Source organism: Oncorhynchus clarkii, chromosome 9, assembly GCF_045791955.1.
Source record: "Oncorhynchus clarkii lewisi isolate Uvic-CL-2024 chromosome 9, UVic_Ocla_1.0, whole genome shotgun sequence".
Classification (NCBI taxonomy): domain Eukaryota; kingdom Metazoa; phylum Chordata; class Actinopteri; order Salmoniformes; family Salmonidae; genus Oncorhynchus; species Oncorhynchus clarkii.
The window spans coordinates 25,851,550-25,865,825 of NC_092155.1; the positions used below are offsets into that span (position 1 = coordinate 25,851,550).

Consider the following 14,276-nt stretch of genomic DNA (forward strand, 5'->3'; position numbering starts at 1 on the left):
GCCAGTAGTGGTGCGTTGGTAAAATCACTGGAGAAGCCAGAAAAAAATTGTATTTTACAACCTACAGTATGTGTTGTGATAATTGAGTTTGCTCTATAATCTGTTAGTTCACATGCCTTGTGACTGTGATATATACAGTGCATTTGGAAAGTATTCAGACCCCTTGACTTTTTTCACATTTTGTAATATCACAGCCTTATTCTAAAATTGTTTAAATAAAAAATCTTCCTCATCAATCCACACACAATACCCCATAATGACAAAGCAAAAACAGGTTTTTAGAAATTTTAGCAAATCTATAAAAAATGTAAAACAGAAATACCTTATTTACATAAGTATTCAGACCCTTTGCTATGAGACTTGAAATTGAGCTCAGGTGCATCCTGTTTCGATTGATCATCCTGTCGAGATTCTGTCGAGGCACAGATCAGGGGAAGGGTACCAAAACATTTCTGCAGCATTGAAGGTCCCCAAGAACACAGTGGGCTCCATCATTCTTAAATGGAAGAAGTTTGGAACCACCAAGACTCTTCCTAGAGCGGTGGCCTGGCCAAACTGAGCAATCGGGGGAGAAGGGCCTTGGTCAGGGAGGTGACCAAAAACCCAATGGTCACTCTGATAGAGCTCCAGAGTTCCTCTGTGGAGATGGGAGAACCTTCCATAAGGACAACCATCTCTGCAGCACTCCACCAATCAGGCCTTTATAGTAGAGTGACCAGACGAAAGCCACTCCTCAGTAAAAGGCACATGACAGTGCGCTTGGAGTTTGCCAATTGGCACCTAAAGGACTCTCAGACTATGAGAAACAAGATTCTCTGGTCTGATGAAACTAAGATTGAACTCTTTTGCCTGAATACCAAGTGTCACGTCTGGAGGAAACCTGGCACCATCCCTACCGTGAAGCATGGTGGCAGCATCATGCTGTGGGAATGTTTTTCAGTGGCAGGGACTGAGAGACTAGTCAGGATCGAGGGAAAGATGAATGGAGCAAAGTACAGAGAGGTCCTTGATGAAAACTTGCTCCAGGGCACTCAGGACCTCAGACTGGGGTGAAGGTTCATCTTCCAACAGGACAATGAACCTAAGCACACAGCCAAGACAACGCAGGAAAGGCATCGGGACAAGTCTGAATGTCCTTGAGTGGCCCAGCCAGTGCCCGGACTTGAACATGATCGAACATCTCTGGAGAGACCTGAAAATAGCTGTGCAGCGAACCTCCCAATTCAACATGACAGAGCGTGGGAGGATCTGCAGAAAATAATAGGAGAAACTCCCAAATTCAGGTGTGCCAAGCTTGTCGTTTCATATCCAAGAAGACTCAAGGCTGTAATCGCTGCCAAAGGTGTACAACTACCTTTTTTGCCAAAGTGTAAATACTGAAAATGTGTTTTTGCCCATGCTACAGACCTCTATATCGGTCCAGTAACACTACTAGGAATACCTGCCACTGGGTCTTTCTCTCTTTCTCTCTTTCTCTTTGTCTCCCTCTATCAACGTGATTAAATAATTCGACACAAAGCAGGTAGTATGATTTTGATTCTGTGGTGATACTGTAAAATACAGGGTATTGCTGCCCCTGTGTGGACTCTTTGATACATTGCAAGTTAAGATTGGACATCCTTTTTAGATTGGGGCCCATATGCCCAACCGTGTATTTTTATTTTATTTAACCATTATTTAACTAGGCAAGTCAGTTAAGAACAAATTATTATTTACAATGACGGTACTAATGGCATAACAGGTTGAGTTCAGTATGACAAATCCATACAAAAAGAATAAGAACACCCCAAATATATATGTCATAAAGTTTGACACATTCAAAGAATGATCACACCTGTGGAACAAAGCCTTCATTATGACACAAAAAAACACATTCTAGAATATTAAATTCCAATTTTGGAATGATTATTCTCTCAACCACAAAATGATGTTCAAAGTTTAATCTGACAGCAGGAGTGGAGTGTATAGTCAACAGACAGACACCATGACAATCCAATGTTTGTGCCAGATATGCACCTGCGGGTAAGTACCAACATCTCAACCGACAGTGCACTCACACATCGATTTCAGCTGTAGTGTATAAACTAGTGCTTTTTTTGGCAAAGAAAAGGTAACAGATGGAGAGAGCTGCAACTACGACACAACCTACGAGTGCACACTGACTCAAAATCTGCTGCAACATGTCTCATAGCCTATTCTCTTTGATGTCTATCACCCAATTTCCAATCCAATTTCGTAACTGGAGTGGACATGAGATGACCAATATGTATGCTCAGCATTAATTTAATTGTTAGTATTTTGTTTACTTAAAGTAGCTGGAATTTATGTAATACATTTCCCCAACGAATGCCCTGTAAATAACTGTCTACACAGAGCAAAAGCATAGCCGCGTTCTCATCCTTCGAGTGAGCCAGAGCTGGGAGAGTCTAAAACCCCGTTTATACCTAGTGCTAACTTGCGTCCTTTGTCCTGTTCGTGCCCACATTCTGATTGTGCCCACATTTTTAGACAGGTGTGACAATTAAAAGACACATTGTGATCTGATTGTCATCAGCTCATCCCGCCCACCCCCAGAGATAGTCAGACACGCATTGTGTCTGGATATCTTACATGTGTAAATCGATCTGGGCAGAGAAACCATACAAATCATATTATTCCGCCCTCTAAAATCATTGACAGGTGGCACCATTGACTGATTACATCAATATGTGTCTTACAATAAATATAATTCTAAAGGAATAGCTGTGAAATCCGACTCATAACAGACTCATTGTGTGTAGACACATTTCTGGAAATGTAGGCACAATCAGAATGTAGACAAGATCAGGATAAAGGACCCATATAAGCATCAGGTATAAACAGGGCTTGAGAGAGTGAGAGTAGAGAGAGTGAATAATCCACGGGCATTTATTTTTAGAAGCTCTCTCGGTCGCTACGCACTTCATGTAGCCTACTACAACACAGCCCATGTTCTTCTGGTCAATAATTGAAACGGGTTTGGTACATTGGATTGGAACACAACACCCGAGCGCACAGCGTAAAGACGCGCAGGCCTATTCCGTAGTGTGATGTTTCAAGCTATATCCGGAATTTGGAGATGCCCACCTTTGCCAATGAGGTAAAATCATTAACGTTTTAACTTTGCGGTCTTTAAATACCTCGGATCGTGCATGTAGTGTGAGTTAGATTCTGATGATGGAGAGAGGATATGGCTGTAAAATCCTTGATGGGAGAAAGGGGAGTGGGTTGCAATACAGTTTTACCTGAAGGTAGGGTAGGGTACGTGCGTACCAACATAATGCAAATATATTGACTGTGACCCAATGAAAGCACATGATCATTATACGTCATGCTAGTGTTATCGCTCATCTTCTAATTACATTTACAAGTTTAACTGCCTATAATTATTTTGCATGCTGTGTGACACCAAATTATGTTTTTTAATGTAGTTTATCTGAGAGAAGAGAGACAAACCTAATCGGAGCCCAATATAATTGTAATATTCTTCTGATAAGAACTACATTCGCTGAGGCAAGGACAGCTCATTATAATGGCTGGAACTGAGCAAATGGAATGGCAGGGAACACATGGAAACCATGTGTTTGATACCGTTCTGTTCCAGCCATTACCACGAGCCCGTTCTCCCTAATCAAGGTGCCACCAACCTCCCTCCTGTGGTTCAGAACACCACTTTGACCAACAGCAGATTCTCAACAACACACTCTGTTGCGCCATTCCAACCAATCCCAACACATTATCCCTTTCCTCTGGCAGGCATCACCACTGCTCACGAGGATCCCTTCCAGAGGAACCGTGTGTCCTGATCCCAGGCTGCATGGTCTCGGAATACCAGGAAAAGTACCCTGCCTACTGCACCACTGTTGTCCGGGCAGCCAAGAAGCAGAATAATGAGTATCAGCGTCTGGAGGGAAGGATATCCAACATGACTACTTTCAAGTGAGACACACATAATTCATCAAAGAAGATATGATATTCTGGTAGAAAAAGAGTGAATGACAACATTCACAGTTTAATTGTTTGCGTAGTTTATTCAGTCTGCACGTTGCAAGTCATGAGGGTCATGTCTTCCAGGTCAGACTACGTGGCCCATGAAGTGACCCAGAGGCCCCCAAAGGTCACCAAGGTGTATGTGCCACCTGACGGGAGAATGAGACACAGCAGCACCTACGCCAGGGACTACCCAACACACCCTGTTCAGAAGCACATCGTGACCAAGCCAGAAGAGTATCATCCGCCCACAGCAAAGATGGTCGCTCAGTCCTTATACAAAGGTACAGAAACTGTGTCTTTAATAGGAGAATAGTTTAAGATTCAGGCTTCTCAGTATACGGAAGATTAATAAATCAGTTGTAATCAAATCAACAATAATTGTTCAAATCAAATGAATACATCTTGGAGTTAACATTGGGTCGCTCGTAGAATTTGTAAATGTTTCTAATGATCAGAGACGACAATGTTTCCAGGGGAATTCCGAGCATGGCACAACCAGAAAGTCCAACCCTACAGGACCTGTGACAACCTGAAGCTGAACGACAGCAAGTTCGAGGTGACCACCACCTTCCAAGACGACTACTGCCACAACGGCCCAGCCGAGGCCAGGGAGAGCTTCAAACCGGCTGCCGACGCCCGAGAGACCCTGCCCTTTGACGGCACCACCAACTACCAGACGCAGTATGTCCCCCACCCGGTCCAGCCCAGGCAGCCCAAAGAGAGGGCCGTCTACAGGCCCACCAGCGCCCCCCTCAATGGGGTCTCCACCCACAGGCAGGACTACCGGGGCCTGCCAGCTGAGCCCGCCAAGCCCTTTAGGGCCAAGGTGGCCTGGGAGAGCAGCCCGGCTGTATTCCAGGGGACCAGTGAGTTCCGCGACCAGTACAAGGCCTGGCCCCTGCAGCCCAAGCACCGGCACCAGGCTGAGGAGTACTGCCCACCCGAGGGCACTATGGTCGGTCTGTCCACAGCTCATGCTGACTATGTCGACCACGAGAGCCAGCAGCGGCCCCAGTCCGCCCGTCCCCCGGTCGAGGCCTGGACAAAGGAGGCCAGAGAGCCCCTCCAGACCAGGTCCACCATGAAGGAGGACTACCGGACCTGGGACGTGGCCCGTCGTCCCCCCATGGTCTACGCAGATGAGCTAGAGAAACCCAAGGGGGCTTTCGCCAACACCACCACCTTCCGCTCAGCATACACGCCCAAGACGGCCCAGCGCGCCACCAGCTTTAAACCCACCCAGAAGCTGCTGAGCCCCCAGACCATGGATGAAGACTCCATCTATCGCTCCACCTACACACCCAAGGAGATCCCACCTTGTCCAGCCCGGGATGGCTGTCCTCCTGGCTTTGAGTACAGCTCCATGGGGGCTGGAGGACACAGGATGTACCGAACCATCTCGGTACAGGAAACGGGGCTGAGTCAGCTGGCCGCTGCAACGTCCAATAAGCCCTCTTACTCCCACAGCAGAAAGAGCTGCAGGGTCCCCAGCCGAGCCAAGAGGGCGCCATAGAGTCCCAATCACAAACCTGCACACACACAGATAGCTAGAGGGGATTCTTATATTTCTATTCAAATATATTAATAGACATTTTAGATGAATTCATCACGAGCACCTCAGGTATTTTGTATGGTCACTCACATAAAAAAAAGCATAATCCTGATTGTGCCAGTGTTTTTTTTTTATATACAAAGAATTCATAACAATTCTTACTTTGAATATTATGTAATTGTTAAGCTGTTTTCTATTTAATGTTAACAATGTGGACACGAAGATCAGACACCATTTAGCATGGTAATGCACCTAATGCGTGTGAGCAATATAATCCATGAGGCGTTTGTTCATGGACTGAATTAAAAAGCCACAAGTCCATTACTATGCACCAAAATGTATATTTATTATTTAGAAAATAGTAAAAATTTCTTCAAAAAGAAAAGGTTATCGTTGCCATGTTACCGAAACATTGTTCTTGAACAAAGCTTTTCCGGGCACGTTTTGAAATCATATTTACAGTATATACATTCACATTTCATAACTGAAATTTTGGCACCTCTCTCTGCAACACAAAAAACTAGTGAGCGAACCTATTCCCAATTTAAATAACGTAGCAGCTTTCTGCTTGTAAAACAGTCGCCATACATGAAAACCTTCCAGTCAGCGGAAGGTTATCGTGTATCCAGTCAGCGGAAGGTTATCGTGTATCCCTTTTAAAACTACAACATCCCCTTTAAAACCATGGCTTCTCTCTGCTTGTACCATTCTCATGAAAAGAAAAACAAAGCTTCACGAAAACATCATCCTATGTAGAAATGACAAAATGGCCGACAGTCAAACTCTTTAAGGAAGAAAATGATTCAGAAAAGAAAGGACGCACAGTAGAACTTGACAGTCTTGATCAGTCCTCCATGATGCGGATGTGTTTAGTGGCCTCCTGTCCCTAGCTATGATGATTTTCTCAGCTTTGGAAATGAGCTGGGGCAGAAAGAGATACAACGGAGACATTGCTCTGTTAAAATCAATTTACGGCATATAATAATAAGTGAACATGCTCATTAACAAAATGTTTCTCCTCAAATTAAAATGGTTGGGTGCTGCTAGAGATCCTTGTACATAATCCATATAAATTAAAATGGAGGGGAATCTTATTTTCTCTGTGCCCCTTTTCTTGTTTCTGGGTCGGTTCAGCTTAGCTTGGCGGTCCACCAGGATCTTCTGCCAGTACCTTTGTTCATGGTCGCCTAAAAGTACAAATGAATGAACAATTGAGCAATTGTTCATTTCGATGTGACATAATTCAGCCACATTTTTCACCTAATGAGCAAATGAAGCCAAATGAATCAAACATCTTTCGGTAAAAGACATCCATTCATGAATATGCTTTCTTGATCCTCTAATGATGACGCTGTAAGAAGAATCAAAAAACAACTGTTAATATATAATATTATATGCCGTTTAGCGGACGCTTTTATCCAAACCAACTTAGTCATGTGGGTGGTCCCTGGAATCGAAACTATTATCCTGCCGTTGCAAGCGGCATACTCTACCAATTGAGCTACAGAGGACCCCCAACTGTTAATTGACCATTATCTTACATCTCCATTGCTTCTGTTCAGATGTAGTAAATAGTTTATGGCCCCGTTTGAATTCTCCCAAATACATCCCTCCTTCCTCCCCATCCTTGCAGAAATCCCTGACCTCTGTGTTGCTGTCACTAGCCATGTCAGCTCAGTGATTACCTCAAGATAGGGAGGAAGGAAGGACGCAATTAAAGATGATTTGAACAGGGCCGTTGATGACCTACAGAGAAGTAATGGGAGAGTCAGCATACCAGAGAGGATCTCTAGCTGCCGGCTGTGTTTGTTCTGCAGCCCGGTGCGAGCATCAATGATGGCCTTGGCCTCGACTGGACTCTTGAAGCGGACATAACCCTCAGCGTCACCCTCTATGGCGTCCACATACACCACTGGGGAAACCTCTGCGAGAGCATCCTAGACACACGGGCAAACAAAAACTGTTGGCTAGAAGAATACATGGCTCTAATCATTTTCACATGGTAAAAGAAGAGAGTTAAAAGCACTTCTCTACCTTGATGACTTTTCTGCCAGGAAAGGGTTTGGTGAGTGTGATCTAGATGATGCAGCCCCGAGGGAAGTCTCCTTTTCACCTGCCTTACTCTCCTCAGCTTAGGAACAAAAGAAACAAGACTAAAATAGATGGTGAAGACATAATATTGTGTTCGGAAATGCTCAATTGTAAGGGAACCGGTTTCAAATGTTTTACAGCATTTATTGTAATGTAATATGTGGACAGCAAACTAACATTTGACTCGATATGTTCAATATCTGGGGAGTTCATATGACAGTACTAAGAGGTTTAATTATGCAGAAGTTGTACTACTGACAGATAGCTAAGTAGTGGGTAAATATTAGGCAATAACGCAACATGCAACAATTCCAAAGATTTTACTGAGTTACAGTTCATATGAGGAAATCAGTCAATTGAAATAAATTCATCAGGCCCTAATCTATGGATTTCACATGACTGGGAATACAGATATGCATATGTTGGTCACAGACACCGAAACAAAAAAAGTAGGGGCGTGGATCAGAAAACCTGTCAGTATCTGGTATGACCACCATTTGTCGCATGCAGCGTGCCATCTCCTTCACATAGAGTTGATCAGGCTGTTGATTGTGGCCTGTTGTCCCACTCCTCTTCAATGGATGTGTGAAGTTGCTGGATATTGGCGGAAACTGGAGCATGCGGTCGTACAAGTCGATCCTGAACCTCCCAAACATGCTCAATGGGTGACATGTCTGGTGAGTATGCAGGCCATGGAAGAACTGGGACATTTTCAGCTTTCAGGAATTGTGTACAGGTCCTTGCGACATGGGGCCGTGCATTATCATGCTGAAACATGAGGTGATGGAGGGGGATGAATGGCACAACAATGGGCCCCAGGATCTCGGCACGGTATCTCTGTGCATTCAAATTGCCATTGATAAAATGCAATTGTGTTCATTGTCCGTAGTTTATGCCTGCCCGTTCCATAACCCCACCGCCATCATGGGGCACTCTGTTCACAACGCTGCAAACCGCTTGGCAAAGGAGAAATGGTCACTAACAGGGATGTCATCAAATTTGTGCACAATGTTTGAGAAATAAGCTGTGCACATGGAAAAAGTCTGGGAGAAATGCTCACTAACGCACTCAAATCTAATTTCTCTCAAATTGTGCACAAATTGGTTTACATCCCTGTAACATCCCTGTAAACCAATTTGTGCACAATATGAGAGAAATAAGGTTTTAGTGCGTATGGAACATTTCTGGGATCTTTTATTTCTGCTCATGAAACGTCATGTATGTTGGGACCAACACTACATGCTGCGTTTCTATCCTTGTTCAGTATAGGCACTTACATGTCTGTTGCAGACTGGTTTCCATCTCCCCTCCTGCCCCCTTGTGGTGGAACTTGGTCAAGCAAGTCTTCAGAGCTCCCATGCTCCTCTTCTGCAGGGTCATATACTCCTGCTTCAGCCAGTCTTTCCTTCCATCCAGAGCCGGAAGGAGAGAGAGATAAAGAGAGAGAGAGAGAGAGAACAAAAGAAAGAGCTTGATTCTAAATAATATCTTGTCACTAGGGTATTGGACTGTTCAATAAAGATGCTATGCTTTAGGGATTTATTTAGATTACATCAATGCTGTTGATCTGATTGACTAAGAGTAAGCTAGTAGTCATAAAGATGCATGATGGTTCTTACTTGGAGAGGAATAACCTCTTCCCTGATCTTCACCCTCTCCTTGTGCTTCTTCTTCCTTGTCCTCTTGGCTTTCAGTAGGAAGTCTTCCATCTTTCTCCTCCTCTTCCTCACCCTTGACTTGCAGGTCTGAAGAACACAAGATTATTATTAGGCTTTATTCGTCGCTGCTGACCAACTCACCATAGTGTCGGACCAGGAGACCATCCTTAGTGCAGGATTTAGTCAAACCTGCCCACGTGTTATTCTGAACCAGGATCCATCTACCTGTTAATGAGAGGCGTGTACCCAGATTTTCTTGTATGCCAAACCATTTTGTGTGATTTTATCTGTTCACAAGCAATTAGTGATGGTGGGGAGGTGATAGTTACATATAGGGATATAATTTGACCATATATTGTATCATTTTGACAATATCGCAATATTATTTTTTGCACAGTTGCACCAAAACTCAATTTTTCCTTCATAGCTGGTTCTCCATCTTTTTAAATAGGGAGCCAATTTGTTTTTACCACTTATTTCCATGACTGATCAAAACTCGTTCTCATGGCTCTCTTGTCTCTCTGCAGCAGACATATGGTGAGCAATACGTTTGGAGCATCGCAATAAAATCACAGTATCGAATCACAATACATATAGAATCGTGCAATATTGCAATACATATTGTATCGGCACCAAAGTATCATGATGTCGTGTCGTGAAGTCCCTAGTAATTCCCAGCCCTACAAGCAATGTGATGCGAGTTCAATATAATGAAGTACCTTTCCCATCGCCTTGTCATCCTCACTCGTCTTCCTCAGCTTGGATGGCATGTCTCCCTGTGCGTCACTCTCTGAGCTCTCCCCTGTCTGGGACCGCCGTCTCTTCTTCTCTAGCTTTCTGGACTGAGGAAGACTTCCCTGTGCCCTCCGCAGGTGCTACGCCCTCTGCAAACTCGGCCGTGTGTTTCCTCTTCCTGTCAGACGGTTTAGACTCAGATTCTATTTCCTGTTTGCCCCCGCCCACTGTCGTCTCCATCTGTGACGAGGCATCCTTTTTGGCTCTCTCCCTCTCTTTGTCGTCTGCAAAGACAGACACACACAGTAGATTAACAGATGGTAAAGGGTGTTAACTTGACACTTTGGGTGTTGGCACTTAAATCAAAAGTGGCCAATATACGCATTTGTTCTTATTGTGTGTAGTCACTCTGGAGTTAACCAGTGATGCTACATTCTTCCCAATACCCACCTTGTGTGGTGTTCAGGGAGGGTGGATCAGGGATAGGCTTCCTGTTCTTGGTCTTGGGAAAGATGCCAGGCTTCCAGGGGGCGTCCTCTGGAGGGTTGTTTAGCATCTGGACAAGGAGAACATGGTTAAGTTATCTACAGGTTTGTTACTACATAGGACACATCAATGAAATACAGAGGAATCTTTATGATATCTCACCTCTGCGGCTTTCTGTGCTTCCTCTTCCGTCTCAAACTCAATGAAGGCGAACCCTTTGGAGTGGCCCGTGGTTTTGTATCTCGGCACGCTGACGTAAACCACATTTTCACATTTGGTGAACACTCGCTCTAGCCAGTCGTGGGTTACTTTCTTGGGCAGAAGTTCCTGGGGGGGAAGCTGTATTTTATAATAGCCAAAGGACCACGTCATGAATTGACAAACATTAATGTAACTGGTATTTACCACAGATTGTTCGGTTGTCTACATCTTTTGGATCCTTTCCTATTGGACGCTGCTGTCAAACTTTAGTTCCCTCTAGGTTGACCTAAAGGACCAAAACAGATCACAGTGAACATCGTACGTCTATGGATTCAATACAAAACTCCAACCAGCATGCAACTGAACAACTGAATATGTACAGTAGTACTTTACCTCAACAACAGATACATTTTTCAGCGCCCTTGCAATCAGTTGTCCGATTTTTCATTCAGTTGAAGGATGTCAACACTGATTAGTCAACATCTGTAGAAAATAAAACCCCTGATAGTTGACAGTAGCCGCTCAACTCGCTTCAAATGAAAGGAACTTATAGGGAAAGTAAACTAGACGGCTACTACACCAGTGCTGCTCATTGCTATGACTTACATCCATCTTGTGACTCCTCAATGAGTCGTCTCAGAAGCCTGTCCTTGTGAAGGTTGACATCCCCGAACTAGACGTCCACCTGTTTCTTCACATCTGCCATCACTAGTTTCACACGGGACCGCTTCTTCTTCTCATTCTCTTTGTTCTTTCCACTGAGGTCTATGGTGGATGTGGCACCACAGCCCACTGCTCTTTTCTCGGTGTCAACCATGATCTGATAACCCTTGAGTGAGTGGTACATAAAGCAGGATCATAGCTACACATGTCATGCGTGATGTATTGTTGTCGCTACCTTCTTGCTGTTGTCAGTGCCCAATAATGTTTGTGCCATGTTCTGTGCCGCTACCATGTTGTGTTGTCGTGTGTTGCTGCCTTGCTATGTTGTTACGTTAGGTCTCTCTTGTCATGATGTGCGTTTTGTTCTATATTTAAATATTTGTATTTTTAATCCCAGCCCCCGTCCTCGCAGGAGGCCTTTTGTTAGGCCGTCATTGTAAATAAGAATGTGTTCTTAGCTGACTTGCCTAGTTAAATAAAAGTTAAATATTTATAATATATATTTTTTTAAGTGTAAAATTACACTGAAGGTAGCTATTGGCATTAATTCATCATAAGCTAACTATTTTTTTGAATTCTGCTAGTTGAGAACACGGAGTCAAATGTTAATTTTATGTGGCTAACGTGCATTTAGTTAGATAGCTAGAAAGGCAGTCGGCACTGATAGCCATAGCAAGGAGACCCCTCACCTCAAATATATTTCAGAAGGAAGCAGATAGCAAATTGAACAGAAGACATGACCTTATTATCTGCGGCAAAAATGTATAATTTAGCTAGCTAACGTATCTTTCAGACTTAAGACTAGAGCTACTAGCGTTTGGTATGTTTTCGCCAACTGTGAGGTCCTCATACACTAAGAAACAGTGTATGACAACCTTTCTTGATGAATAATTAGTTGGTAAACACACCCTAAATTAGAAAATGTGTACACCCAAATTCCACGTCATTATACATGTTAGAGGAACCACGTTAAACACAGGCTCTCGTACCAAAACCTAAATAAGATTGTATTTTTCTAACCAAGCTTTCTGCAAACCTATTTTGTCTCTTGTTGATGACGTGTCATCTGTGGGAATTCAAAAAAGGAGGGAAATGCCATAGAGAATGATAGAGGCCTCTAGTGACCAAAATGCTATTTTAGCATGGCCAGCGGCATTGAGGGCTTCCTCCATGCTTCCGCCATTTTAAAGTATTCAAAGTAGTCAACTGAGTGGGGATTCATATGGGTTGTAGCCTCAATGGCGCTCCCCATGCTGTCACAGAGGCTATGATTTCAAACATATACATATCAGTCCTCTATCTATCTCTATGGTAAATACCAAATGCTGTGTAGCCTGTTCAGGAAATTTACTCTGTATTTTCACTAGAAAGGAACATTTGGTTTATTTTCCTTACGGATATAATTATATATATTCTAGTTGTGTAAGAAAACGCTAGAGTCGCCTCATTTGATGGATTAAGAATCCGTTTGGCCTACATTGTGATTGCCTAGGGCAAACTATTTTTATTATAAATCTAAGCCTTACTTCTGCCCTATGAAAATATTGATACCACCTCTCTCTCTCTCTCTCTCTCTCTCTCTCTCTCTCTCTCTGTCTCTCTCTCACACACACCCACTCACCTCAATAGAATTAGGAATTAGAATACTCATTCTAATCTATATCCATGACATGTACAACATGCATTACGTATTACAGTAATAAGGACGAGTTTGGTTATCTACCGTCCATCATAATGAGAGATGGGGTTGCACAAGAGACGGCCGCTGTCCACCGCACGGCGGTGCTGAACATCAGATCGCGGGATTCCGCTTTAGTCGCTGTATGTTAAAAAATTGTGTTGAATAGCCAATAGCGTCTGTTTTCTTGTTGTTCAGCTAGGACTACTTTAGCACCATCGTGTTTTTGACCGACAGCTGTGACAAAGTCACCACACAGGTCTACTAGAACTTGAACACATTTTTGCACTTTTTGGTTTTTGTAATACAAATTTGATTCAATATCAAACGACAAGAAAGTAGGTCTATTTTGGCAGATTTGTGTTGGACTCTGTTCAACAAACCATCTATACAATGTCTACGGATAGGTTAACAAGCTTAATTTGATTAACACTGTATGTGCTATGATAATAATAACATTAACAACACTTCTATATAACAGGACTTGGAAAATAGTCAGCAAGAAAAATGGATGGAGGAGGCGGCAAAGGAAGAAGAGCCAGTTGCTCAGCTAAAGGAATAGATGAAGGACAAGTCTGAAAAGGTAAGATTGGTCCTCTGGTCATTTGGGTTATTTGATACGTTTAATCTATCTGGTACAAACCTGATTCAATGTCAGACAAAAGGAGGTATGTCTATTTTGGCCACTTTTTTTTTTTACAGTCGTTTCATCAAAACGTTTATAGAATCTCTACAGATTAAAAAACTCATTTACTTTCATTTTGATGAACAGGACTTGGAAGATAGTCATCAGAAGAAAGGGATGGAGGAGAAGGAAGGAAGAAGAGCCAGTTGCTCAGCTGAAGGAAGAGAGAACGGTAAGATTGGTCCTCTGGTCGTTTGGGCTCTTGGCTAGTTTTTATCTATCTGTCTATGTATTGGCAAAAAAATGGGCTGCTTTGACTTGATGTTTCACATTAAGCATAATAACGTGGGATTTGAAATCTGTTTTCTTGAAGGCCAAATGGAAATCAAGTGCCAAGAAGACCTCAGCCGAACGTGACACTGAAGCAGGCTAGAGATTTTTCGATATTAAAACATTACTTTTCCCACTACATGTACTTTAGGGTTAGTGTGCCCTTTGTTGTGCAGATTCATTATATAAAAAAAGGGGAAAACTCATAATAATTGTTGTCCTTTTGGTCCCTCTGTGGTATTCTCT

The 14,276-nt window shown here is 43.2% G+C and overlaps 1 protein-coding gene and 1 pseudogene across 1 annotated transcript; one reads left to right on the top strand and one right to left on the bottom strand.

Moving 5' to 3' along the window:
- The first annotated feature begins 2,935 nt into the window (after nt 1–2,935).
- Nucleotides 2,936–5,779, top strand: LOC139417181 (stabilizer of axonemal microtubules 2-like). The gene is made up of 4 exons (XM_071166426.1): nt 2,936–3,118; nt 3,775–3,957; nt 4,093–4,292; nt 4,485–5,779. The coding sequence occupies exons 1-4, from the start codon at nt 3,069–3,071 to the stop codon at nt 5,522–5,524; spliced, it is 1,473 nt and encodes a 490-aa protein (XP_071022527.1). The 5' UTR covers nt 2,936–3,068; the 3' UTR covers nt 5,525–5,779.
- Nucleotides 5,780–6,209: 430 nt separating this feature from the next.
- Nucleotides 6,210–12,441, bottom strand: LOC139417182 (la-related protein 7-like; annotated as a pseudogene).
- Nucleotides 12,442–14,276: the final 1,835 nt, after the last annotated feature.